Source organism: Anarrhichthys ocellatus, unplaced genomic scaffold (genome assembly GCF_004355925.1).
Source record: "Anarrhichthys ocellatus isolate YVR2014 unplaced genomic scaffold, GSC_Weel_1.0 scaffold28, whole genome shotgun sequence".
Lineage (NCBI taxonomy): Eukaryota > Metazoa > Chordata > Actinopteri > Perciformes > Anarhichadidae > Anarrhichthys > Anarrhichthys ocellatus.
In genome coordinates, this window is record NW_022280058.1 from 5369799 (window position 1) to 5397210 (window position 27412).

General features: G+C 42.7%; 1 protein-coding gene across 4 annotated transcripts in view; it reads left to right on the forward strand.

Annotated features, from left to right (window-relative positions):
• Positions 1-23920, forward strand: part of bnc2 (basonuclin zinc finger protein 2) — a 154198-nt gene extending 130278 nt beyond the window's left edge. For 3 of the 4 annotated variants that reach the window (XM_031863110.1, XM_031863111.1, XM_031863112.1), the window contains 2 exons: positions 10909-13307; positions 20153-23920. In XM_031863110.1, coding sequence (XP_031718970.1) covers positions 10909-13307; positions 20153-20972 — 3219 coding nt within the window. In that variant the 3' untranslated portion in view covers positions 20973-23920. Of the gene's footprint in view, positions 1-10908; positions 13308-19021; positions 19096-20152 lie in introns of all 4 variants that reach the window. The other variant, XM_031863114.1, reaches the window with a different exon arrangement.
• Positions 23921-27412: the final 3492 nt, after the last annotated feature.

Genomic DNA, 27412 nt, shown 5'->3' on the forward strand with positions numbered 1-27412 from the left:
TGTGTGTGTGTGTGTGTGTGTGTGTGTGTGTGTGTGTGTGTGTGTGTGTGTGTGTGTGTGTGTGTGTGTGTGTGTGTGTGTTCATTTATTAGAGAAAAACAGCATATGGTCTTTGTTGAGTGTATGACTGTCTGAAAAAAATGTTTACTACTCATGTGACACATTCTGTGGTCCCACTGGTAGAAAAAAAAAAAAAAAGAGGCTGCAGTTTTTCAACTTGCGACCGAGTCATCTAAAATATCCAACATTTCCAATTATTTTTAGTTGGCCTAAAGTCTAGCACTTAAAAAAACATACATTTTAAGAAGATGACAGTATATCAGGACGATTCCAAACTACACAAAACACAGCTACTCTCGCCTACTAAATCTTCATATTCTTCAAAAACAGGAAAATGAAGTTCCTTTCAGAGAACAATGCAGGCAGGGTAGTGACTTGGATGAGACATTTCCCAGCATTCCTAGTTATCAGCTATCAATTAAAAGCGTTTTCAATACTATTTTACCCAGACGTAGGAGAAATACAATGAATGCTTAAAAGTGGTTTTAAATCAGACAAACAGGTGCATGTAAATGGGTGTTTGGTAGCAATGCACAAGAGTTATAATGCAACATGAATTATTAAAGCACCTTGGCACATTGGCTGAGGGGAAGATATGGTGCATGTGAATTATCTCTGATCAATATATAGAGTTTAGTGGAAACAAGGTTCCTAATTACGCCCCCATTTGACCACACGCTCACCTCTTCTCCCACCTTTTAGTTTTCCTCTCTTTCCGAGCTCTGCTAACATCCCACTCGTCCTCTGTCAGGCGCTTTGGCCTACACACAGGGCAACTATACAAGTACAATACAAATCAATGGGTTAACACATTAACACACAGACAAACAGCAGACAAGGTAAGGGTTTCAAGACCTTTAACCCAAACACCTTTAGCCCTCCAGTTTGATCAATAGTCAGAAAAAATAGCATTAACAACCCCTTACACTCTTTCCATTCCATTCCTTCTTCACTAATCATTCTTTCAATGTTATCTCCCTCACCCCTTCCTCTTTTCTTCTGCGGCAGAGAGGGAAGTTTATTTCCCAGAGCTCCTTAGAAGTCCCTGAAGCCTGTACGCCCCCATATCACCTCCAAGCCACAGCCAGACACCCTGTTAGAAGCTATTACTATCGTTAGCTTCCCCCTCCATCCTAACACGACTCAGACAGAACCTGGACATTAGCTAATCCATACTTATTGCATCTGGGTTCCTCTCACAGCCTTGTAATTCATATGGAGAGACATATTAGCGCGACATATTAGGCTGACAACAGCTCTACGAGGTGAGATGCTACACTGGCACTAAATTGACTTAGCTGGAGCCTCAAGGGACGTTTGCAGGGCACTGCTGCTAGCTGACGACTCGGGCCCACTCTGCCTGTATTGAGTTTCTGCGATGGCTGTTTAGCTTGTAGTGCTACATGGGGCAGAGAGGGGGAATGGAAGGTGCTCCGGCTCATCGCGTTTACTGACAGGAACCCAGCAGACCACAAGGCGATAGGGATCAATAGCATTGCACTACACAGCCAGACTAGGCCAGACCCAAACACAGGAGGATTGCATTACACATGGGCTTTAATCAGGACAAGACTACAGTGCTATTAACACAGCACAAACACATTCAGTTTGCACTCAAATGCGGGGCAAGCATTTCCTTAACACAAACATTTTTGAGACAAATTCCCCTACAAACACTATTCTATTGTATTGTGCGATCTGTCCCAACATCTGAAAGACATGCACGCGGGTTATGTTTTTGTCTGGTGATCCTGGACCTGAGCCTCCAGGTGGCCATACATCCCTTCTCTGAACAAACAGAGCAGCGGGTTCGCTCCACTTCCCCCATGTCACCAAGGCCAAGCCCAGACATTGTGCGGCCCACCGGCCTGCTGACACGGCCACCCAGCCTGCCAGGGATTTGCCGCTGGGTCATAGAGTTGACATTTATTAAAGGAAGTTGCATGGAGAGTTACAGGGAGTTGACAGTCCTCTCGTCACGTCACAATCCAGAATTCAAAAACCTGTGCAGTCCACACCCCTCTATGTTTCCAACAATAAAAGAAACAATGAAGCTGTTAAGCGCTGTATGACCCTCCCAGGGCCCACTACAATGAGGATGACAGCTTTCACTCCCCGGCTTGTGCCACTGAGTTTGGAGTTCCTTGCTGAGAATTACAACTTATAATCCATTTGAAGAAGGGGAAAAAAATACAGATGTTTGATGACGGGCCAAATATCTAAAAAATTAATTACAAATTATACCATGCAAAAACAAAAGCCTATATGTTAAAATGACTAAGTGGGCAGTGTGAATGATTGTGAATGAATATTTGTGGGCCGCAAGGGAATGTGGAGGTTAGTGGACCGTGAGGAACAATGAAAATCTAAAAAGGAGAAGTCGAGTGAAATGGATTGAGTGTGTTGAGGACCAGATGTGCCGTGGATGGATCAAACATCTGCTGGCTCTGCAAGGCCTCAACGGTCTTGAATGACCTCCATCATCCAACCTTTCTCCCCATGCGTCCCAGTAAACCTTTTGTTCTTCACTATTTGCTCCCTCATATAGATCAAGTTGTTTTTTTTAACCAACTGTGTTTTACTTTCATTGTAAGCCTTCAGAATTGAAAGGTGTCACAAAAATGAACAGGAATACAAATCAAATTTTACAGTGCAGATTTCGTTTTTTTTCTGTTATTGTTCTCAATACTGTGTGTTTTGATGGTCTATAGCATTTCTCGGTGTATAAGTTACAGTACAGAGAGGCAGCACCAGATGGTAATGGTGTTTATTTTTGCAGTAAGTAATCACCATTCTGGAACTTATGACAGTAGACAGGCCCAGGGACCTGGAACCATGCCTCGAGAGACCTGAGCACCACTTCCTGTTGTACCCACATGATCGCAGACACGCACATACATGCTCATGCATGCACACATAAACACGAACATCCCGCTGGCGATGTTGGCCCCCTGGGCCACAGGGATAGATGTGCTCTGGCACATAGGTTGGAGTAGTGTAAATTACACTGCAGCCACACCGGCACCCTCTGCCTCCGAGATGAATGAGCCAACTTGCCAGGCAACAATTCCATTGAGGCAGTTTAAAAACAGAGATACTGCACTGTTTGTAATTTGGGACCAGTTTACCCACTTAGTGTACTTTGATAAAACTACAATATTCATGCACACTTCTTTGATGAATAGCCCGGCCTTGGTGTCACTTACAATATTGTTATTAGTGTTGTTCATCATAACATAACACTTTTGAACACAACACACAATTAAACCCCATAAAGACATTTGAAAATGTCTAATTCATTTGCCTAATTATATCTACAGCTTATAATTGTACTTCTTATAACTACTTTTGACCTGAATTGCCGCATTTAATACTTTTTAAAAATGATTTTCAAAAGTTCCTTTATATATTAAATTGCAGTTGCTGACATTTACATTTACTATGATACAATTTTGGAAACTAGAAATAAAAAAGTGACTTGCTAAAACAAATTAACTAATTTGGTAGCTTGGTTGTTTTTAATTGTTGCAATACACCTATACATTTATTTGAATTTTATATTATATTTCATGTCTCTCTAAGGTGTGAGAAACTTTTTCAAATTTCAAATACAGATTTTCAAAACAAAACAGCTTTATTTAATTTTTTTAGAAAAGAATGGTCAAAGTAACAAGAAACAGGAAAAACTGACCTGACAGCATGTAAAAGAATAAGACAGGCAGATTTATATCCAATATGTTGAATTTGCATGGTAACAGCACCATCAGGACATACAAATATGGAGCACTTGTCCAGCAGTCACTGATTTCCTCCTGTAACTTCTGATACAACAGCTAACACTACACATAATGACTGATTTACAGTTACAGTCCTGAGCAACAACTTATTGCCAATTCGCCAAACAGTTTGTATCATAGATTCCTAGTTAACATGACAGACACAGACTCCTTCGGGGCACCCAGACCCCCTAGTGGCCCTCCGTCTATATGTGAGTCAGTCTGGCAGTGAAATACTGTTGGGGAAAGGAGCGGGGTGGAGGAAAGGTACCAGAGAGAGAGAGGCTCCAGTTAATGGTCTTGCATCTTCCTGGCAGCATGTCAATAATGGCTCTGATCACATTAAGTAAAGAGTCCATTAGCTTATTCTCTTTCCTACTGCATGCTCTGTAGCAAAAGCACAGGAGAAAACTGAAAAGCTCCCCTAATGCAGTGTGTCTGCGTGTTACAGACACCTCTATCTGTTCCCAGCCAGACCAAAACAAAATGACTTGGGAGGTACAATCCATTTTCCATTCACATCTATTTCCTTTAACACAGGGACGTGAGAGCGATGTGTGGATTACTATGATTGTGTGGAGATTGTTGCTACATTCCAGAATATAGAAACATTTTGGGAGAAAAAAAAATACAATTGGGTTTGCAACTATTTAAGACTTTATACACAGTATAGTCCAAAACAAAGCGTTGCATATTGTTTTTATGAGCTGGGCCTCTCATGTAAAGTTTGCATTAGCAATAAATACATAGTTTTTATCAGGTTCTAGTTTTACTTTTTTATTTATCAAAGACTGTGATTTGCCACCCACAACTAGCATAGGAATATAAGGGGCAGGTATAACACAATAGAGGAACAGAAGTTATTGATACATCAAGACACTATGAACATGTACAGTGACTCTGTGGCGGAAGAGCAAATTGTCGGCACATGTTAATGCTATGTTTCCTGCCAAAATAGTAATCAAGACAAAGGAGATTCGATTTACGAGAGAAAGAAAAGCAGCTTGTCAGCCACCTCCACATGTCCGCCAGCACACACACATACACACTGGACAGACAGACCATTTCTCAGCTGCCTCACTGCTCTCCATTGGCCCTCGAGGAGCACAGCGGCCCCCACATCTGTCTCCCAGGCCTACGACAGACCTGGCTGCCGCATCCAGATCCAGCAGATCACACGAATCATCCTCAATTAATGTGAACCATCAGGCGTTCCCTCGCCGCTTCTATCACTCCACCCCTCTTCTCTGAGGCATCCCCTCTAGCTCAGTGCTAGGTCCGATGAGTTTTACACATCGACCACGGCTACGGTTCCTTAGCACAGTTGGGTGAGGCCAGCCAACATTATTGTGTATGCTTTGTGAAAAGAGACAGGGAATCAATACAACAGTCCAGGCCCAGACGTTGCTCAAATGTAAGTGCTGCGAGGCGGCTCTTCAGAGGTTCTGAACTCAGAGAACAGACAACTTTGCTCCGCAGCGAACCGGGGCCTGAAAATGGCTTCCATGTGCCGCCCCATCTGCACCTCTGCTGGTCTGTGGCCAAAGGACTGTCCTTTTCACTTTCTAAAGATGCCGAGGGACAGTTTTAAAACAAAAAATGGTGGTGATGGTTGAGGTCAGAGGGGTGGATGAATCAGAGGTTAGGAGACCTTTGTTTAATATGACGGGTTTGTTTTCAGAAACAGATAATGAAAAAAGACAAGTCAGTGGGAAAAGAAACGGAAACTGTTTACGAAAGGCCACCTGGAACCAGGGATGTGCCAGATTGTGACTCACCCGTCTGTGGTCCTCTATAATAAGCCCCCCGACCCCCCTTCCTATCCTCGCAGCCTGTAACTGCACTATAAATCTCACTCCAGTCGATTAGCCTGCCCTTAGCAACAACTAACACACACAGTCATGAAATTTTAACCAAAGCCATTAGTTAAATCAGGTTGAGAGGGAAAGGCAGGGTATACCTGCCTGTTGGTTGATCAGTGTGTCTGGCCTGGTGAAATAAGCCCGGTGGCTTCTCCACATTTTCTCTCACCGGATCCCAGGAAGCTCTCCTTTCTGATAAGCATAATAGTGACCAAGACAATTCCCTTCGTATGGTTGGAAAAAAATGATAAAATAGGAATCTAACTTGAATAGAAGAGTTCCAAGTTTTAACCAGGAATATGAGCTGGTTGAAACAGTTGCATTTGACATATTTACTGAAGCTTGCTTGCATAGGTTGAACATAAGTGGTTGTAAAATGCAATACACTTTAACATGATTTTGAGCCGTTTGATCTGGTGTATCTCATTTCCCACCACTGTGTAACTGCAAATTGTCACTTAATAAAACCAGACCACATACAGAAAGGCATCAATGCCGTCTGCAGACGTACAGGTTTGGCTGCTATTTTTTGCAATCTGATGTTTAGAAAGACAGCTGTAAACCACACAACATTGTAAGCTCGTATAGATTTCTGTTGGTTTTTTGTAGACATTATTTAAAAGAAGTAAGGGGCAGTTCACTAAGAACGGAACTGTAAAAATGCCTGTCCCTGTAATAAGCATGCCACAAGGTGACATGATTGTGTCTGATCGGTCCAAAGGGATACTGCTCTGTCTGTCTTTGATGACAGGATCAAATGTTTTTACAGTTGCCTTGTAAGTTATATATTAGTGTCATCTTGTACCACAGCAGACAGCCCATGTACAGTACATTTTTCATCTTGCTACAAGTCAATGTTTCTGTAGTTTAGAAAACATCAAACCTCTAAGGTGTACACAAGGTCACATCCAAAAGCAACACATTCTTTTGATGTGCAGAGCATAAAGGAGGAATTTAACATGATCACAGAGTGCAAATTTCAACCTCTATGATTCTTACAAATGTCCTCCACCCGCATCTGGACGTAGCTACTGATTTCCCTGTGGTCCATCAGAGGGGAAGAAGTAGAGCTGGTTGTTCACACATGACCTCTGACCTACCACTGAGGAGCCAATGGGGGAGCAGCCTGTGTCTTGGGAGCTGTTGCCCTCTGATGTGATGGCTTCAGGCAGTGGGCTTTGCGTGAACCCCTCCCCCATGGCACCCCTCGCCACTAGATCCTCTACATTATTCATACAGCCCGAGATGGGGTGGGGAGAGAAACAGAATATGGAAAAGGAAGCACCAAGGTTCAAGACCTTCTCAGATCACAAGGAACTCCTGCTTAACCTCCCTTGAAGTGGCGAACACAGGGATAGAGCAGTTTTTTTTAAGGAACTGGATCTGAAAGCCGGACTGGGGATCAATGGGGATTCCCTGGAGGCTTGGTGGAGATCGCATTCACTGAAAGGTGATTGGTGAATCAATGTGGTTCCCATGGTTCACTTTGCCATTGTGAGAACCGATCCATCCTATTGCAAGTGATACTGTCTTATGATCGTTCCAGTTGCCCTTATGTTAATGTATAACCAGTGTAGCATCACCATACACAGACTATACACATGTTAACATGCAAATGTAAATATCAGAGGCGTTATATGACACAAGCTCTGTGAGGGTCAGAGATCTCCCACTTGATCTATTGAAGATGTATTTATAGCTACTATCTTTTTAAGTGTGTGCCTAGCATGGCATTTTTCTCCACTACTTTCTAAATACATACATACATATCATTGAGTATGATAGGTGATGATTAGTGAAAAGCATATACATGTTAAGCTGTTAATCCCTAATGCACACCATGCAACCTAACAACGCTGCACACCCCGGCTCTTAAGCCCAGCGCATAACCCACAGTACTAATTGCATAATTGCCTGATTTGTTTTAACTGACAGTGGTGCCCTGGCCCATGACAAGGCCATCATTTGCTCATCCTCATTGTCAGCAATTTGCAAGGCGGATACCCCACTACACACACCCACTACACAACATCCAGGATCACAGTATTAGAGACAGCCATGAATTAAGAATTCATCGCAGCGGCAGAGAGATGAATAAATACAGCCGGTGCTAGATTAATTCTGAGAGACATGGATGCAGGAAGAAAATAAACTAACAGCAGCAGGCTGTCCACCAGATAAAGTGGGTACTCCATCGTCTCTCTGCTGTAATTATTGGCTAATAGTCATTAACCTGGCAAACAGAGGTTTAGCTGTATTGTTTAAAGGACTCTGGGATGCATAATGACAGACTAATATGTCATAGCACTGGGGGAGATGGGGGAGGGTTGGATTAATGAGATTTTACTGGAGGGAGTGTACAAGAAGAGGTGGGGCACGCTTGGAAAATATAGGGGAAAGAGGGCCACATTAAGCTAATTGGAAGATGAGTGCCTACTTGTAAAAGTGCTTCTAATGGCATATTTGTTTCTCTCACAGCATCACAACGCTAATGCAGGAAAGGGAAGTTGTGAGACGTACTGTAGTAAGGACTAAAGGGTGTTTGTCTGCAAATGTATCAACACATTTTTTTGCCTTGAATTTGACATTGCTACTAGATATGTGTATCTTTGATGAGGTGCTGCATGATTTTAAGAAAAAGTAGTTGTTTCCAAATGAACTGAACCGTAATCAAGTTTGTCATCTCACATCCTTTTCTTGATTATTTTTTGAATACGTCTTGACTCTGTGCTCCAAGCCTGGCCCAAACGTCTCCAAAACTCAATTGACCAGTGAACTAGGAGTGCTTGGATAGCCTCCTCTCAGACAGGGTCCAGTGCATAGCAGAACTGCTGACCTGTTCTGACAGCTGGCTGGCCCTTCCTAACACTAATAGGTTGCAGTTTGGCCTGTGTCACTGTGTTTTGGCTTTTGTTTGACTTCATGAGGCACAGGTTAGGACTAGCAGGGGATAAAATAAATGTCTGAACCCTGTTTGATTCAGTCAGTGATTGAGACAGGGCTGGATAACGGCATGTGGGTTGGAGAGAGATTTTGGTCAAGCGATCTTGTTGATGTGTATAAGCTTGCAAAGCTTTGTAGTTTATCTTCAGAACCTCACTTATAGCTTGAGACTAATCCCTCACATTTATTAAAGCAACTACCATTAAAATTGAGTTTATATTTATGTATTACACTCACTCACTCACAAATTAATCTTTTTTTTTTGTCACTAGAAAACATTAAAAGACTTTTCTTAAGAATTTTTCTAAAGAAATGCTCTGGTTGTGGAACTATTTAAAGATTCGCTTTCTAATCTGCTTTCATTTTTTTTTGTTTCAATTAAATCGAATGGAAGTACTAATGCCCAGATGGCCATGCAGTATAAAATAATAGTGCCCAGGCTAGAATTTAAAGTCATACCTCCAGGCAAAAACTCCAGAGCGCACACAGAATGAAAGTGTAAAATGTTTTTTAATGTATATTTAAGAACAAACACCCCAGTGACTATTGATGTTTCGTCTCAGAAGAATCTATTTCTCCAGTATATGTGAGGGCATGATATGAAAACAGTGTTTTTCTGCTCTTCTTTCTCTGTGTCTCTCCTGTACTATCTCTCTTTCACTGCCTCTCTTTAAACATTTATCTTCTGTTTTCTCCTTACAGACCCTTTGTGCTTTGTGATGTTGGTTTTTACAGCTTTTTACTCCACACCAGAGTTGCCATTTATCTTTTATAGATGCCAGTAGCTAGGAGCACATATGAAATGTTACCATTTCCACTGTGACTAATTGTCATCGCTTGCGTTATTCCCTTGATGTCACTGAGCCTGGTTCCCCGGGAACCTGTGTTTACTCTATGTCTCTCTGTCTCGCTTTCGCAAGATTTCTATCTTGTTCACGCAAACATCCATATTATAGAATCTTATACAACAGCAGCAGTTACTGTAAGGGGACAATTTTGTTAAGCATTTTGTGCTCAGTGCTATAAAGCATGAAGTAATGTGGGTTCATACAAGAGAAAGTAATGCACTGGGTCAAACATGGTAGTTCAAACACAAACTAAATTCTCAGGATGTGACAATATTCTTTTACCTGAAACCCTTGCCATCTCTTGATGTTTGACAATGTGCACATTTGCAAGGAGTCTAAGTTTCTTTTTTTTCAATGATTAATACACATCTCCAAACGACACCAACAAAGTAAAGTGCTTTATTTGGAATAACGTTGAGTCCCAGCGGAATTGTTGTGGTCTCTCATGATGGAAACTTACTTCTCACCATTCCTAAGCCTCCAAAATACAGGAACTAGAAAATCCAAGAGTTATTAGAAATGGTCTAGAAATGATCTATTGTTAATGTTTGTAAGTTCACATATGTGCCGTTTTTCATTGGTAGCCACTGTCAACTGAAAATGTATAATCAGTTGACACTGTCTTAAAATGAATGAATTACATTATTATGACATTACCTTAAATATGACATTATTTACGGTTTTGCATCTGTCAAACCTCATTAACATATTGATCCTTTAGACCTCAGTACTATACAAGCATGATACTGTAAATATGCAGCCTGTCAAATGAAAGGAACACAGGCTCAATGACAACTGTCAAGGCATAGGCAAACCCAAGCTTAACCATGAGTTTTTACTGTTTAAATGTCCAAAGCCATTCCCTGATACATAGTGTAGCAGTCCCATCCTCCCTCAAGCATTTCACTGCCTTAGAAATAGAGAACACACTGAGGAAAAATGCCTGCCAACCAAGGCGCGATTACTGGCTTGCATTAATTATGCTATTATTTCTACCATATCTTCTCTTGCTCACACAATTTGTTTATCCCTAGGTGCAGTTTGTGTACAGAGGGAGTCATAGCAAGAGTTCACATCTTTTACAAAGCTGTTTTGTCAGTCTCCCCACAATGTTGCAAGTCACAGAGAGCTGCTAATCACCCAACCTCAGTGCTTTCGATTTATTTGCTTTAGACTCTTGCCTACTGTCATCATCTGTCATTAATGATCACATTCTCAGGGTTGATTTCTAGAAAAAAAAGTTGTTTTTCGACAAAGCTCTGTTACTTGTCACTCCAGGAGCATCTGAATTTCATGTGCAGAGGAGCTTGCCCTTAAATACTAACCCTTGCTCTATTTTTTCCTTTGACCGAACTGATTATTCACAATCAATAATGGTTTGCATTTTGTCTTCTCTCTTGTCTCTTCTGGGGCCTCTAGGATGCTGCAGGCAAGGTGCTGGACCGCTGGACCATCATGTCCCGAGAAGAAGAGATCATTACCCTACAGCAGTTTCTGCGCTTTGGAGAGACCAAGTCCATTGTAGAACTGATGGCCATTCAGGAGAAGGAAGGTCAGGCAGTTACAGTTCCCTCCTCCAAAACAGACTCCGGGATTAGGACATTTATTGAAAGCAACAACAGGTCCCGCAGCCCAGGGATTCTGACACAACTGGAAACCAGCAGCCCATCCAGCATTCACCATTTTGAGAATATCCCCAACAGCTTAGCCTTCCTCCTGCCCTTCCAATACATCAACCCAGTCTCTGCCCCCATGCTCGGCTTGCCCCCCAATTCCCTGCCTATGGAGCAGTCTTCTCTCCGGCTCCGGGAGCCCAGCCTGCCAAACCAAGGTGAACAGGTGGACACCAGTGAGTCAGAAGTGTCCCTGTCACCCTTCCGCACAGGCCAGAGCCCTAGTCGTGGAGCCATGGGAGCCATGAACAACATTGAACCCAAAACAGAGCCCAACCACAGGGCATCACCCATATCACCAACCCCTTCCACCCAGCAGGCTCAACAGCAGCAGCAACAGCAGACACAGCTCCAGCAGCAGGGCCAACAGCAGTCCCAAAATCAACCTCAGCAATCCAACAGTTTGAGTGACCACCAAGTCCACCACCAAGTCCACCACCATTTCGTGAAGGACGAGCATTCAAAAAGCATCTCCCATGCTTCCTTTTCCTCCAAGATGCATCGCATGCGTCGCATGGGATCCACCTCACGCAAGGGTCGTGTGTGCTGCAATTCTTGTGGCAAGACCTTTTATGATAAAGGCACTCTTAAGATACATTATAATGCTGTACACTTGAAGATCAAACACCGTTGCACCATTGATGGCTGCAATATGGTCTTCAGCTCACTACGCAGCCGCAACCGCCACAGTGCTAATCCCAATCCACGGTTGCACATGCCCATGCTGCGCAATAACCGTGACAAGGACCTCATCCGTTCAACCTCTGGTACACCTGTCATCTCAAGCACCAAGAATGGTGGCTATACCCTCACCAGCCCTGGAAGGCCACCACTGGGCTTCACAACCCCACCGATAGACCCTATGCTTCAGTCACCCCTGCAAAGCCCACTGCTTTTCCCCTCCTTGAAGTCAGTGCATCCTGTCCAGCCAGTGCCCCCGTTCTACCGTACACTACTGTCCCCAGCGGACCTTGTCAGTCCTCCAGTGTCACTGCCCACCAGCCCCATCCTGCCCATAACCACCAACAGTACCACCCTGATGGACCAACAACAACATCTCTTGGCTGCTGCAGGGGCTTCACACAATAATGTTCATATGTCAGAGGTAGGACCCATGTCCCACCGCTTGCATACACATAGAGCCAATCACGACCTCAACACTGGCAACAGTGAACCCACGCCCAAAAAGAAGCCCCGTAAATCGAGCATGCCAGTGAAGATCGAGAAAGAAGTGATTGATGTGGCGGATGAATACGATGACAAAGATGATGATGACGATGACATCCACCATAATCACCACCATCACTCAACGCTTCTACATAACAATGTCAAAATGAACGGTAACTGTAACAGCAACAACAACAGTGGCAGTGGTACTGGAAACCACAGTGGTGGTAGTGAGCAACAATCCCCTTCCCAGGATGAGATGAGCCCCGGCCTAGCTCTGAGAGGAATGATGAGACAGAGTGAAGATGAATGCAGGGAAGGGACTGGTAGTGAAAGCAGGGGTGGAAATGATCTTCAAGGCTCTGGCGAGCTTCGTTGTATGGGCAGCTTCACCTCTGAGGATCAGGACCATGAAAGAGACTTTGAGAACGAATCTGAAACCTCTGATTCCAAGATGTTCTATCGTGATGAGCTGATAGATGTGGAAGAACAGCAAAAACACAGTAGGAGTGGAAGGTGTCTGAACAAGGAACAAGACGATGAGGGTTGTGAAGAAGCCCAATTGAGAAAGGAAATGGAAGGCAAGGGTCATTCCTCACCCTCCCCTCATCAGCCCCCTATCAGGATCAAGGAAGAACTCAACGATCCTACTTACGACATGTTCTGCATGGGCCAGTATGGACTCTATAATGGAGGAATGGCGGCGGCTGCTGCTGCTGCAAGCATGGCTGCTCTACATGAGAGCTTCATCTCTTCAATGGGCTACGGTGCCAGCCCACCCAAATTCCCTTCCTCTCAATCACCAGAGGGAGACCCATGCTCAAGTCCTGACCCCAAGATCTGCTATGTGTGTAAGAAGAACTTCAAGAGTTCCTATAGCATGAAACTACACTACAAGAATGTGCACCTCAAAGAGATGCATGTGTGCACTGTGGCTGGCTGCAATGCTGCCTTCCCTTCCCGGCGGAGCCGAGACAGGTTAGTGTAAGAACTTTAACAATTTTATTTTAATGCAATCGCAGGTAGGTTCAATGGAAATGCTTAATTCAATATTGATCATCTATTATAATTGAAAGCACTTTATGAATCTACAGAATATACGTTTATTTTATAGGGATATAATGGTTTCATAAAAGTCATCAACAGATATTAGCATTTTCGTGAGAGCTGTGACTTTTCATTTCATGTTAAAAAGATTTAGCTGCAGTATTTCAGTACTGTATGACATTTACCTGGATAGGCTATCACTTAACATCTGTTACCTAAGGCAACACTAAAAAAATCTTTCAGGGACATCTGCTCCTTGTCAAGTCAGAGTTCAGAAGAGTAGGGTGTCAGGATTAAAAACACATACACACACATTTAAACAAGCACTAGGCTGTACCCATCAACCTTGTAGCTGCAGTGTGTTGTTTACCTGCCCTCACTACCTCACCTTGTGATAGAGAGGTGGAGGCGCATATATTAACATAGACAGCAGTCTGTCAAACCACTGCATTTATTAGCGCATTATGAGGTGAGGCTAGCTATATTCACCTGGGCTTGTTAGCACATATCAGTCCCACACACTCACTCTGCAGAATATACATGTAGCAGAAGTGGCAGCAGGTTGATGCCATAACACATGCTGGAAGTACATAACATCACTAGTGCCCTGGGCAAGCACATGCTCCTTAGGGGATTACAAACCACTGGGGTTTTTGCATCACGGGAGCACTTTTAAGTGTTGTATTGGCCAACATCCAGACATGGTTAATGAGCAGAATTTCTCAATCCTTTACATAGACATCAATAATATCCTTTACAATTTCAAACACCTCTCATGCTCACACTTCTTTCATCTTTTTAATATAACTTAGTTGTTTCATATAACAACCTTACTCAATCTGTTTTCATCAGGGGAATGGAAAACAAATAAAAAAAATTTAAAAAAGATTTATCTTGTAACGTCTTGTAACGATATAAGGAAGGGGACAAATTCAACATACTGCTTGCTTCCAATTGGGAAACAAATCTTCCCAGAGGGAGCTTTATATTTTCCCTTGGTATGTTTTGTCTCACCCACACACTATCTCTGCCCCCCCATCATCCGCCCAAACTGCTCCTTTTCCACCCCAAGCATTTCATTACATGCTTTTTCGGTGGCATCTGTTCCTACCCCGGTTTGTTCATTAACAGCATGTAAAGGAAAGCAGGTGATTCAGAGACTCTATTTGAATGGATGTGGGAGAGGAACAGGGGGAGCAGAACAGGAGACAAGGTATAGCATTAGTGAAGGTGAAACCCTGCTGCTCACCTGACGCAACTGTGCCGACAGCAGCGAGATGACAGGAAGGGTTATTATAGCATGCATTGCCTCAGTGTGGTGTACTGACACCAGTTTGTTAGCTCCCTTCTTTTGACAAGGCTTTAGGAATAAAGAATGCCTGAGGCTTGACCGACCTGCTGTGTAACATGTGTATGCACATACACACATGCAGATGCAAACACACACACGTAAAAACGGATAACAGAGAAAACTATTTGCGCTCCTCTAAACCTTATCTCTTTGTAATTATTCTCTTAATGCTGTCAAAGAGTTGTTGGATTATTAATGTCCTTTACTGACTTTTAAAAAAGCTGAGAAAGATGAGAGCTTCACGGTACATTATAGGGAAATTTAACATGAGGAAGTATTCCAATGGCAGATAGTAGTTTTGTAAACTGGAAAAAAACAACTTCTGAATCTAGCTCCATTGGTAATCAGCAGATATTGATCAGAATTGTATTGGTGCTTGACAGTTAAATTCCCACAGCTGTACTGCTTTTTTGGTCAGTTATGTAACATTGTCCCTTCATCCCGGAATCGGCTGTCATGACTCCTGGAAACTCTAATAAATGACAACAGCAAAAATATAAATAATCATCAGAAAAGAAGAGGGGGAAAGGATGGTGGGGGGAGGTGCATTTTCACAAATATGCAGCCAGGCGTTTGGTATCATATCCAGGGGTGAGTGGAGGGATTTAGACGGACACAGAGAGTTTAGAGACTAGACCATACTACACAGAAAAAAACATCTCAACGTGAACTCTTCGTACACTCACTCTCTTCCTGTGTCAACCTGGATGTTTGTGTGTCTGTGTGTGTGTGTGTGTGTGTGTGTGTGTGACAGTTTGACTCCGTGATAAAACACCAGCATGTAAATGCAATTCAAACACATAAAGTGGAAGAACATATGGGCGATAGAGACCACTTTGTAGCTAAGAGGGACAATTGCTTAAAACATGAAGCATCTTTAAGGCCGGGGGTGTACAATATAGCTCTGGGTGGGTGACACCGAAACACATTATTGTTTCCATACTTTTTCTGTGGGGGATAAATTCCTGCTAACATATGGGACATATTACTTTGCCACTGGTTCAAACAGGGAGCAAAAAAGCAGAAAGAAGGGCATTACAAAGCTAGAGGAATCCTGGAGCTTTGAGACGAGTCAATACACAAACCGGGCTCGCATCAAATCTGTCCCTGGATAATCCTCTAATGAGATAATGTATGTTTGAGTGTAATGGTGGCAATAAAACAGGAATATAATTTAGAGGTTTTCATAAGTGCACATTAGATCACACTGCATGAATGAAGATATTTGGACAAAATAATGTTGAGAATGTGCATTAAATTAGATAAGTCAAACTCCATTGTTTTTTTGAAAACAGTGTTTTTCAGAAATTATAAATAAGCAGCTCTGTCCGGTTGTTCACCTCAGACACAAAGGAATGGAACACTTAATACTTAGCACAAAGTAATCCTCTTTAAAAAATAAAAAATAACCATTGCAAAAATCACCACATTTAATATGAGGAAGGTAACCCTGTGGTTATTTGTCGTTGTTTTTGCAGATCAATAATATATGCTAAAGCAGTATTTTAATATGCAACCCTGCCTGGCTTCCTCTTCTCAATTCCTCCCAAACAGAGCTGTTGACATCCAGCAACAGGGAAGTCCAAGTACCTCAGCATAACTGATTAGCCCATTGACCGAGTGAAAAGCCAAAGGCACGTAAACACACCATCAGACAGCAGCATCAAAAGCTCTCGTATCAAAGTAAAGAAGAAAAAGGAGGAGAGGTCATTTGATCTACTGAGAAAAACAACCAAGAGCCAATGACATTGTCAGAGTAGGACACACTATGAATGTGCTGCCACGGAAACAAAGTATCACTAGTGTTCGTTCACTTTGGATACCTGCCCTATTTAGAAGACTTTATGATTTCACACGAATGCACACATTAGTTTACATGCATACTGTACATACACACACGGAGGAATGCAGGAAAGGATAAAGGATTAAATGTGCCCTTGAGCAAGCATGTAATGGTTGTGTTTTGAGTGTAAAACGGAGACCAACATAAGAGAATGTGGGTATGTGTGGTTTTACGGTGGGGTGCTTTCTCTCAGCCTCCAGGCTGCCTGCTGCCCGGTGGTAAATGATTGCATATTTATTGTGGGGAGCGAGCAGCGTCGGCAGAAGTGTTGAGGAAGCTGCATGATTAACTGCTGGATAGACGCGCGTAACAGCAATCATAACCATTATTGGCCTTGTGATTCATACTTTTTAAACCTTTGGCAAAACTTGCCTTACTTATCTCATTTTCATCTGCTGGTCCTGCTTCTCTTTTTTAACCTTCCCTCCAACAGTTAAACTTCCTCCTATGTCGCCACAGCGCGTAGCTTCTTCCACATTCCCATGGTGCAGAAGTGCGCAGCCCATGGTCCCTGCATGGGCCACTGCAGAGAGAGTGAAGGTTAATTACGTTGGAGAGTCTCTTTCCTCCCCTCTCCTTCCTCTCTCTGTCTCCCTCCCCCTCCCTCGGTCCCCTTACGGCATGTGGGCCCGGCTCTACTGCGTCACAATTAGCTCTCTGTTTGTCTCTTATAAACAAAGGGCACGCTGCTCATAGAGAGAATATGTAAGCAAAATCCACGCACCCCAGATCAGAAAAGAATAAGAGGAATTATTTTATTCTTAGATAAATAACATAATTAATCAAAATCTAGTACATGAAAATGTTTTTCATGTTATGTTTAATGCATATTTAATGTCTATGCAGTCATTTCAAATCATTGTTTGTAGCCCATGCTGTTGAACACACTGAAACAATGCAAAGCAGATATAACAATGACAGAGAGTGATAAATGTTACTAAAACTCTTGTCCTCCCACTTATACCTAAAACCTCATAACACACCCCAAATGACGGGAAAGACAAAGAACCACTCGTGTCAGTTTAACACCACTCAGCTTTCCATCTCATTTACACATTATGAGTCATTTAGAAAACACAGACACACACAGACACAAAAACAAGGGCAAGGGCCATCAGACGAACCTAAAGATGATTAACGCCGGTTGGGAGGGACACACTCTCGCTCTACCTCCTCTGCACAGTCAAAAATGGGCTCTCTGGAGGCCTCCCCCATCTTTTGGGCAAAGATGAGACTGTCAAATTGGTTTGCCAGCCACATTACTGGCCAACAGGGAGGTGGAGATGGAGGGGGGGGGGCACTCAGGAGTTGGGTTTGGGGGAGGAAGGATACAGCGTGCAGAAGTGTAGTGATGGAGGTGGAGGGGAGTGGGAAATGGGGCATACAGTCTAAATCTGATAAATGATGGGATAAGTGCATTATGCCCACTGTGTGTGGATTCAGCTGACTTATTTTGATTTTCAGGGCAAGGAGGCATTGTCAACACAGGAGCTAAATAATAATGTTGATGCAAATAATCATAAACTGGGCTCTTCTTCTCCTCTTCATCTCTTGAGATTAAATCATTTCCAAATGGTTACAAATGATATATCATAAAATGCCTTTTTCTTCCATTTTTTTTATTTTCATATACCTGTATAGTAGAATAAAAATGTAGTAAATGTGAATATTATTTATATAGAAATTGTTGTAATATTCTGAATATGGTGTGCATTTCTGAGTATTTAAGATGGCTATAGCGCAGACTACTTACTGCATGATATTTAGCATGTTTAACTATAATATCTAAAACTGAGATAGACATGGTTAACTTAGAGCTTATTAGCAGTGAGAAGGTGTTGTTATAGAGATGGAGACATGTTGCAAAGGACCTGCCTACCTGAGCATCATCAACAGCATCCTGAGCTTCAGGCTTAACTGAGCAAATCTGTGGCCCCTCTTCATGTTAAAGCCTGTTTGGTATCCCTGCAGAAATTGTGCCCATTTCCTTACATACTGATCACTGACTACAGTATATTTCAGACTATTTCAAAACACTCTGACCTCTCATGGCCAAGCGTCCACACATGTGTTTGACAAGGCCGGGATACAGCGCCACAGACATTGAATCATGACTCCCATATTATAGCCATAAGTTAACACCACATGGGTTCAACTGTACTATCAAAGGACAAAAAAGAACAAAGGATTTATGAAGTCTTTTTGATCGAAGTCCTGCATGGAAGTAGTATATTTTCTGTTTTTCACACACACACACACACACAGACATTCATGCATGTGCATACACACACACACACACACACACACACACACACATGCAGTGACAGCCACGGCCAATCGATTTGCCACGCTCTTTCTCCTCAATGCTGACGATGCTTGAGTGGACGGGTTCCTGGTTGCCTGGTTCACAGAAAAGGGTCCCTCAAATGAATGTATTTCTACCTCTTGCAGGACAATGTCGGATAGGGAAGTAAATAATTAAAGGAAAGGGACCCTTTTTGACTGCATCAACCCTGCCACTGCTGGTAAGCTCTACTATCCATTGTGACTCCATTTTTGCCCATCCTGCTCAGGATGACCGTTTTCTTTTGAATTTTTTTTTGAATTTGTTTTACACAGTCGTGCCCTCCCTGCATGGAAACCCCTCACATTAAAGGAACTGAGTGTTTGCATATTTATTTTCTTATTTGATGTAAGTGCTTACCCGATATGAGAGGAATGGGCCTTGTGTATGTCATACCTGACGCAGGTAATTAGCTGCTTATGTTTTGTTTCTGTGTTATGCAGTTTTTTTCGTGACATGTGTGCAGTGGGTCCCCTTTTTCTCAGTCTGACTTGGTAACTGCGAAATTAGAGCGAAAAAGGCATCGACTCAGATCTTGTAAGCGCATTTCACCTGCATCTTGTAGCATGGCTTTGTTTGCTAACTGAAATTCTCACTAATTGTATTTTGGCTTAAGCATGGCACTTGTTACTTAGTTTCTTTTATCAGCTGTAGTACATTGTGTGATACAGTTAGCCTTGTGTTTGGGAAAAATGGCCATCTTAATTAAATCCAGGGCTACATAAAGACATGTTCATTGAGGTGCTCGATTAAGCCACCTCCAATAGGGAATGAATGCGATAATGCTGTCAGGGCCTAGTGCTAATATGCTATCCAGTTCCCCTCGATTATCACATTACCACAGCTCGAATCAATTGATAAACTCCCATTCAATATGGTGGAGTATTTAATTGAGTCAGAGTCTATTGGATTTGAGGGCTGTGCAGTGCAGACATGCTGACAGCGGTAAACACTAGCAGGATGCTCGCTCTCTGTGCAATCTTTTTCCGAGGAGAACTGCAGGATGAATTTCTGTTTCTGTGTGACTGTCTGTGTGTACACATTAGTAACAATAATATCTAGTGGTTCTTAAATATTTAATCTTTGTAACCTGGTACCACTTCACAGAATTAAGATAAGTTTACAATATGGAAGTACAAATACATGAATTTTAACAATGTGGCTATTTGGTATTTGAGAGGTAATCTTAATTCCTCATACACTTGAGCCTTTTGATTTACAACTATGTCTCCCCACAGGCACAGCTCCAACATCAACCTGCACCGCAAACTGCTGACCAAAGAGCTGGACGACATTGTCCTGGACCCCCAACTCCCGCCACTGCCCAAGGACCTGCGAGCCGAGTTACTGGCCAAGATCTACGCCGGGCACCACATGGGCTTGGACCCATATGCCGGGATGGGCATCGGAGGCGCCAGCCTCCGGCCCACTGGCCTGAACCACAATGCCCGTTCCCTGATGAGCAGTGAGTATCCCCACCACCCTCTCAACCATAACCTTAAAAACCACCACACCAACGGCTTCTCCCGGGGCCAGCCAGACGACTACATGGTGTTGGACCTGAGCACCACATCCAGTGTTCAATCCAGCAGCAGTGTCCACTCCTCACATGAGTCAGATGAGGGCAGCGACGAAGGCATGCTATTGGATGACTTGGAGGAGGAGGGAGAAGAGGAGGAGGAGGAGGGCAACAGCGAGGGGGAGGACTGCTCCCAGCATGCCGAGGGGCAGGCTGAAGGAAGGCATCGGGATGAGACTGGAGAACTAAGAGGTGAAGGACATGGTGAGGTGTTGGTACCTTCCTCTTCACCATTCCTCTTTTCGTCCACCGGGGGCAGTAACGGTGGTAGCAGTGGGATCCTTTGCAACATCTGCCATAAAATGTACAGCAACAAAGGAACCCTGCGTGTGCACTACAAGACTGTGCACCTGCGCGAGATGCACAAGTGTAAAATCCCCGGTTGCAACATGGTGTTCAGCTCTGTGCGCAGCCGTAACCGACACTCTCAGAACCCCAACCTCCATAAAAACATGCCCTTCTCTACAATGATAGACTAAATAATGACTTGCTACTCGACCCTGCTGTCAGTCGGCCCACTCCTCCCTTCATTCCTCATCCTTATTCCTCCTCAAATTAGCTTTCTATCCCAGCCCAGGGCCATCAAATACAAGCTAAATGCCTGTATGCCTCCTGCCCGTCCTCTGTAAGTCATCGCAAGACATTTCTATATCCCTCTATAAAATTCATCGACTCTAAATACAGTTTATTATCGTGACTTTTGACTTTTCCTTCTTTGGAGGAACAGGAAGACGCTCTTGCGCATGGAGTTTGCTTTATAACAAAACTCCAGTCGTTTTTTTTTTTTTCATAAACTCCTCCATCTTTCCTTTCAGACTTCTCCCCACTTTGTTTTTATGTCAAACTCCAAAGAATCTATTCAAACTCTTATTTGTGACTTTGCCTGCAGAAATGATAGTATTGAAAAAAAAAAAAAATAAGAAAATCTTCTTGTTGTATTTGTGTAATGATAGCTTTTAAATGAACCCGTTACAAAAAGCATGACAGCTTCATTTGTAAATAATGTCCCCAAGAGGCTTTTGGTGTAAAAGAGTTGTGTTGATGGTTGTTTGCTTCTTTTTTCTCTCTCGTTATGGTTTTATGTTACAGTCCAGTACAATACTTCCAGCTATAGGCAAGAAAGAGGTAGCATCTTACTAGCTTGACTCATTTATGTTAGCTCCAAAGACACATTTAAACTGAGTCCTAGGAAAAAAAAGAATATCATGTGACTTGTTTTATCTACTTGTTAGATATTCAGAGGTTGCCGGCATGCTTTTTTAGGCTCCTACACTGATATCATTCTCTGTATTTCTATTTTTTTTTTTTGTCTGTTATGTTTATGAGCTTTAGTATACAAATTCAGTTTTTGCACTTTGCATCTATACAAGGGGATGTGTAATATTATTATAATGAGGACTTTTGCAATGGTGAGTTTAGGTGTTATTCGGGGTCATTGATGGCTACAGTGCCAAGGTAAATGATAATACCTTCAACATAATTGTGCCAGTTTCTTTTTGCACGTGCTCAGTTTCAAACACAGTTTCACAACAGAAAACGTCTTGCCTCCCTGAACAAAAGCTGAGATCTGCCCACCCCGCTAAACAACGTATTCAGAAAGCGTCTCCAAAGTCTCTTGCCTCAAAACAAAGTATGACTGAACATAAACTGCTGTTTCACAAAGGAGTCAATTATTGATAAAGTCTCTCCTCCTCTTTTTGTTTAATTTGTGGACGGTTGCCAGTTATGAACACGATTATTACTTCAGGAGGTTTAGTGGGGAAATCTGTGTAAAGCATAGCATTATTGTGACATTGTCAAACAAAGTCATCAATGCAAGAACTCATGTTTGTTCTCACAAAAGGCATCTTAATGAAATATGACTGTCCCATAGATTGGAAAAAAACAAGAGATAAAAGAGAAAAAAGATGAAAATAGTCATTCAACTGTGACCAAAAACAAAAGTGCTTAAGAAAAGCTCTTTCAGTGTGACACCGTGTACTTAAATCATGCCCCATTGGATTAATATGATGCACTTCAGTCTTAAATCTTTTGCTGTAATATTTTCGGTATCGTTTGCCATTGCTGAGTGTCGGCTACAAATGTACTCTTTGAAAAATGTTGCCATTTTTCTGGCTGTTGTTTGCAGACATTTTGAACATGTCCATGACTGTCTTACGGTACAACTATTTCCAGTAACTGGGCAAAGTAGCCAAGGGAAGGGGTATTTATTGGTGGGTGATGTATCTTCATGGAGATGTTTTTGTCCAGTATAAGAATATTTTTTGTAAAAAGACAAAAAAATAGAGATTGTTCCTCAGTTTGACTTGTTTATCAATGTATTAGCAATGCGTTGTGTTACTATACAGGGAGATCTTCTCTCACTTGACTGGTGCTACACACAGAGGGAAGAATATGCAGTGTTATGTGGTGTGCTGTACAGTCTTCACAACACCTTACATCCATAACAGTGTTGAGTTCCATTTATTTCATACTTAAGCCATTTTGCAATATAGACATGACCTATTCTAGTGTAATATTTCATGTCTTTATTTTTTTAAGACTCCACCTTTATGACACATGCAGTTTTCAGTCCTCTCTTCTCAGAGATAAAGGGAGCGAGACAGAGAGCTGAGGCTGATGGAAAGGTTGCGGAGGTGGAAGGCTGACTAGGGAGGAAAGGATGACAGCAACGATCATTAAAATTGTGCTGCTTCTCCGTTACCTGGAGGCGTCCCTGCCATTCCAGCTTCTTCTGTCTAATAACTCACTTGTCACTTCGTTACACTGCCAGGCTCCAAGGTTGCTGACAAGACTGTGACACAGACAGAAAGAGAATAAGAAGGAACGACATTGTGGGCTCTGAACAATTAAATTTGACCCATTCATTTTAGTTGAATCCAATTCATCTATTCCTTTTCTATGTGTGCTTATTCTTATTCAGGGTCACTGATAATTAAATTCAATTCCTTTCTCTCGCTCTGTTTTTCTCTTTGTCTGTCAGAGGGCAGTCATTTAACAACCGCCTTACCCATTTCTTCAACCCGCCACTCACTTACCACCTCCACACCCCACAGCGCAGGTCCTACAGGGACACACACTAATAGTGTATGCTTAAGTTCACCGGACGGCCACGGCGTAGGAAAAAGGGATGGGTAATTGCCTGTTTATCCCAAGTGAAGGGAAAATTGAGTACAGGAACCCCTGCCTTCTCCCAGGAGTGGGTTTCACTGAGGCGCTTGCTGCCTCATTCATTCATTCAATCCCCCCGGCCCTCGCTCTGGCAGAAAAAAAAAAAAAAAAAAAGTGCTACTCCGGGAACCCTGCTGACAGCTGTCTCTCTAACACACAACCATACAAACACACGTGCACACAGAGGAGAGTGGCGCACACTCACACATGCTTCCTACTTACGGGCCAGAAAGATGACAAGAACAAGATGACTTGTTAACCTCTAGCGGTGGAGGAGATGGGGGCAGAGGAATATTCTCGCCACAGGAAATGAAACTCTTGCATTAACATCTGCCACTACAGAGAAAGCTAATATTCTATTATGAAGAATGATGTGAGCTAGCGCTGAGTCAGGAATGGAAAGTCTAATGCTTTTTTTATTATTATTTCAATTTAAATATCCAACCGATAATTATTGGAGACGTTTTACCTAGAGAGGACACTGTTTGATTAAGAAAATCTAATAAAAAAAGCCAGCAAGCTTTTTGATTTGGACTCGTACCTGACATATCAAATGCTATCTTAATGTAAGTGTGCTCTGCCCTATTAACCTCAGCTTCAATGCCTTTCTTGATTTGAGAAAAGTTTTTCAGACTCAGCTTTTCACACTCTTTATGTTCTGTTCCTTGCTGTCCATTTCTCAAGTAACAGCTGTGCACGAGCTGTGCACGACCTCTGTCTGTGTACTTGTGTGTGCTAGGCTGAAAACTGAATACCATAGAAGAGATTACAGCCCCCTTCGCCCACCTCCTACGGGCTCCTTACGAGTCCTGCATGGTGTTGGTGATGCCAGCAGAGCTCAAGAGCTGCAAAAAGGCTGAAAACAGAGCTGAGAACACATGCGAACCTCTGGGAGACGGGGAGACTGACGGCAAGAGAGAGAGAGAGAGAGAGAGAGAGAGAGAGAGAGAGAGAGAGAAGGGAGAGACTGTGGAAAGGGATCGGGCTTAGAAAGTGGTCTGGCTGGAGCCTTGCGGCAGTCACTAAACAAGGCAGGGGAGAAAGAGAGGTACACAGGGAGAGGAGAGAGCAAGAGAGCAGCAGGGCCAGGACTCCCCAGGAGTCATCGCCAGCTTCGTCTAGATTGCCTGACGGAGAGCGATCGAGCCACCCCTCACATTTGCACCCCTCTCCCCTATACTCTCCTCTCCTCTGAGAAATGACCACCAATTCTCCCCCCCCCTCTCCTTTGAGAAAGCCCCCAATCCAATCTTTGTCTTTCTCACTTCTCCAAGCACATGGGCCCAGGTGCATTCTGCTACCTAGTGACTGGGCTGTGGATCCGCAAGAACACGTCACTCAGAGCGCCTCATTGGCCCAGACCACTGGAGTGAATCTTTAATATTTGATCAGAGCGTCAGGCATCAATTATTCTGTAATTCTACATGGCACACAGTGGGAGACGTGGATGGCAAAACGGCTGAAGCAGCTGACCTGTTAATCACGGTCCGTTTTGTTCATGTCACGGATGGAGTGAGTACAATATAGGTGTAAGCGGAGAGGATGAGAGGTGACCCCGCATGCAAACTGTCCAGTTAATGTAGCTCATGGAACAAAGCGGGATTCAAATGTTTGATGGGACATCATAAGAAATATGCAGATAGAAGAAAAATACACATATTTGTATAGATGCTTCAGTCTCATGTGAAATGTTCTAAAAAAAAACATACCCTCAATAATTTGAACTGGAACCTGTGAAATATCGAGAATGAATTCATTTAATGTTTTCCATTGTGCCAATTATATTTTATAGTCTTATAGTATAAATAAGCTTGAAGACCTAGTGAATTTTGATTTATGTTTTCACTTGTGTTTTTGTGTATACAATGCATTTGCGTCTTAAAAAGCCTGTGTTAAGGCACTGGCACTCGACAGCGTTGCATGGCTACATTGTCGCACTGCAAAGAATGAACAGAGCAGAGGAGCTTGCGTCAAAATGGTGATTTGGAAGCCTCATGAATACTGTATGTACCTAAACAGGTGTTTCCCATTTGCAGATAGGACGGAAAAAATGGTCCTCTTTTTAAAAGACTCTTGTTTCTTTCTTTTCTTTCTTTTTTTTTTGCCTTTCTTGTATTTGTTTCTGTATTATAACTGTCTATGGTTTTTGCATAAAATGCATAAGGGTTTTGGGATGTAAATGGAATTTTATTCATATTTTGTCCAAATACCTCTTGTAATTTGTATCAGAATTCTTGTACAATTTTTATATTAAAGATTTATCAATCACTGGCACTTTGTCATCGCAATTGTATTCAAATTCTGTTATATTTAATTTGATTAGAGCAGCTTGAAAAGACACCGTTCTCCATAATGTAGAAAAAAATGCAGAGCCCCAAAACAATGTGTCAATCAAGCCATTTTAACAAGACACTGATTTCAGCAGGTTTTACCCGGCTCTTAATTGCTCTATGATAAAAATCACAAGGGAAAAGGCTATCTTGACCAATTAGTGGACGATTAGATTAATAGAGTTATTAAAAGATGTACTGGCATGAGGAGAAGGTGCTGCTGGTCTTAGCAAATTAGTAAGATGGTCACTGACAGAGGGAAACAAAGGACATACAGCATCATATGCTGAAATTAAATTAAATACCCTTGTGAAGCAACTATGTTATGGGAAGACATGTATACTAAAAGTACTTAAAACTGGCTTAATTATTTTGGTCGAACTAAAAAAAAGCAATGAATAACCCTTTCCTCCCTTTATTAACGAGATCTAGCAAACCATCAACAATTTCATTTATGACTCCACATGAAATGAAGAATATTAACATCTATGAATATTAACGTCAGTCAAAGGGGAAAAAAACAGCGTAACAATAGAAGAACAAAGTGACACCGCAGACAGAGATTGACAACGACAACGGACAAATGCAGGGTCCTTTTGCAAAAGCGACCTGTACTGACATCATTTGCTGTGACTGGGGGTCAAATTACAAATTGATATGAGCTCCAGCAGGGATGTCATGTTTGCTCTGGTAACCAATAGGAACATAATGCCTCCTCCCTCCCCTCTGTGAATAGGAAGGAGTGACACAGGCCTTGTTGACCTTGAATTAGACACCATTCCTCTTTGTCACACACCAGTTCCTTGATCCTGTCATTGTTGATAACTACGCAACACATGCACACACACACGCACACACACACACCCACACACTAGATTTCAGAAATATAGCGCTAGATGGTATTGATTATATGCAGAGTTAGTAAAGGATACTCCCCCCACTTTTCACAGATATCCTCAGCCACCCATCTTCAACACACACACACACACACACACTCCCTTTCTTGGCGACGACCTCCCACCAGGGAGGTGGTGGGCGCTGTCCGCCGCAAAGATGACCTCCCCGCTACGGTGTATGTTTCTGGCGGCGGCAAGCCATCGATTGGCCTGACAAGCACGCTAGCCCTCGGCTGACCTTTGAGAAGCAGAGCTCTTTGCAGTGTGTGTACGTACAGACAAACAGACAGACGGGGCGAGCTTTGTTGTGTCTGAACTGGAAAGGGTGCTGCCAAGGGGGGGGGGGTAGAGAGGTTGACAGGCCCATCAGTCCATCTGTCTATCTGGCCTAGAGTCAGTCCATTGCAGAGTCTGCATCAGTCAATGATGTGCTGGGTTTAAATGTTATATTTCAGAAATAGGTTTCCAACGCAACGAAGCAAATTGTGTTAAGTGTGGTTGACTTACGATAAGATATCACAT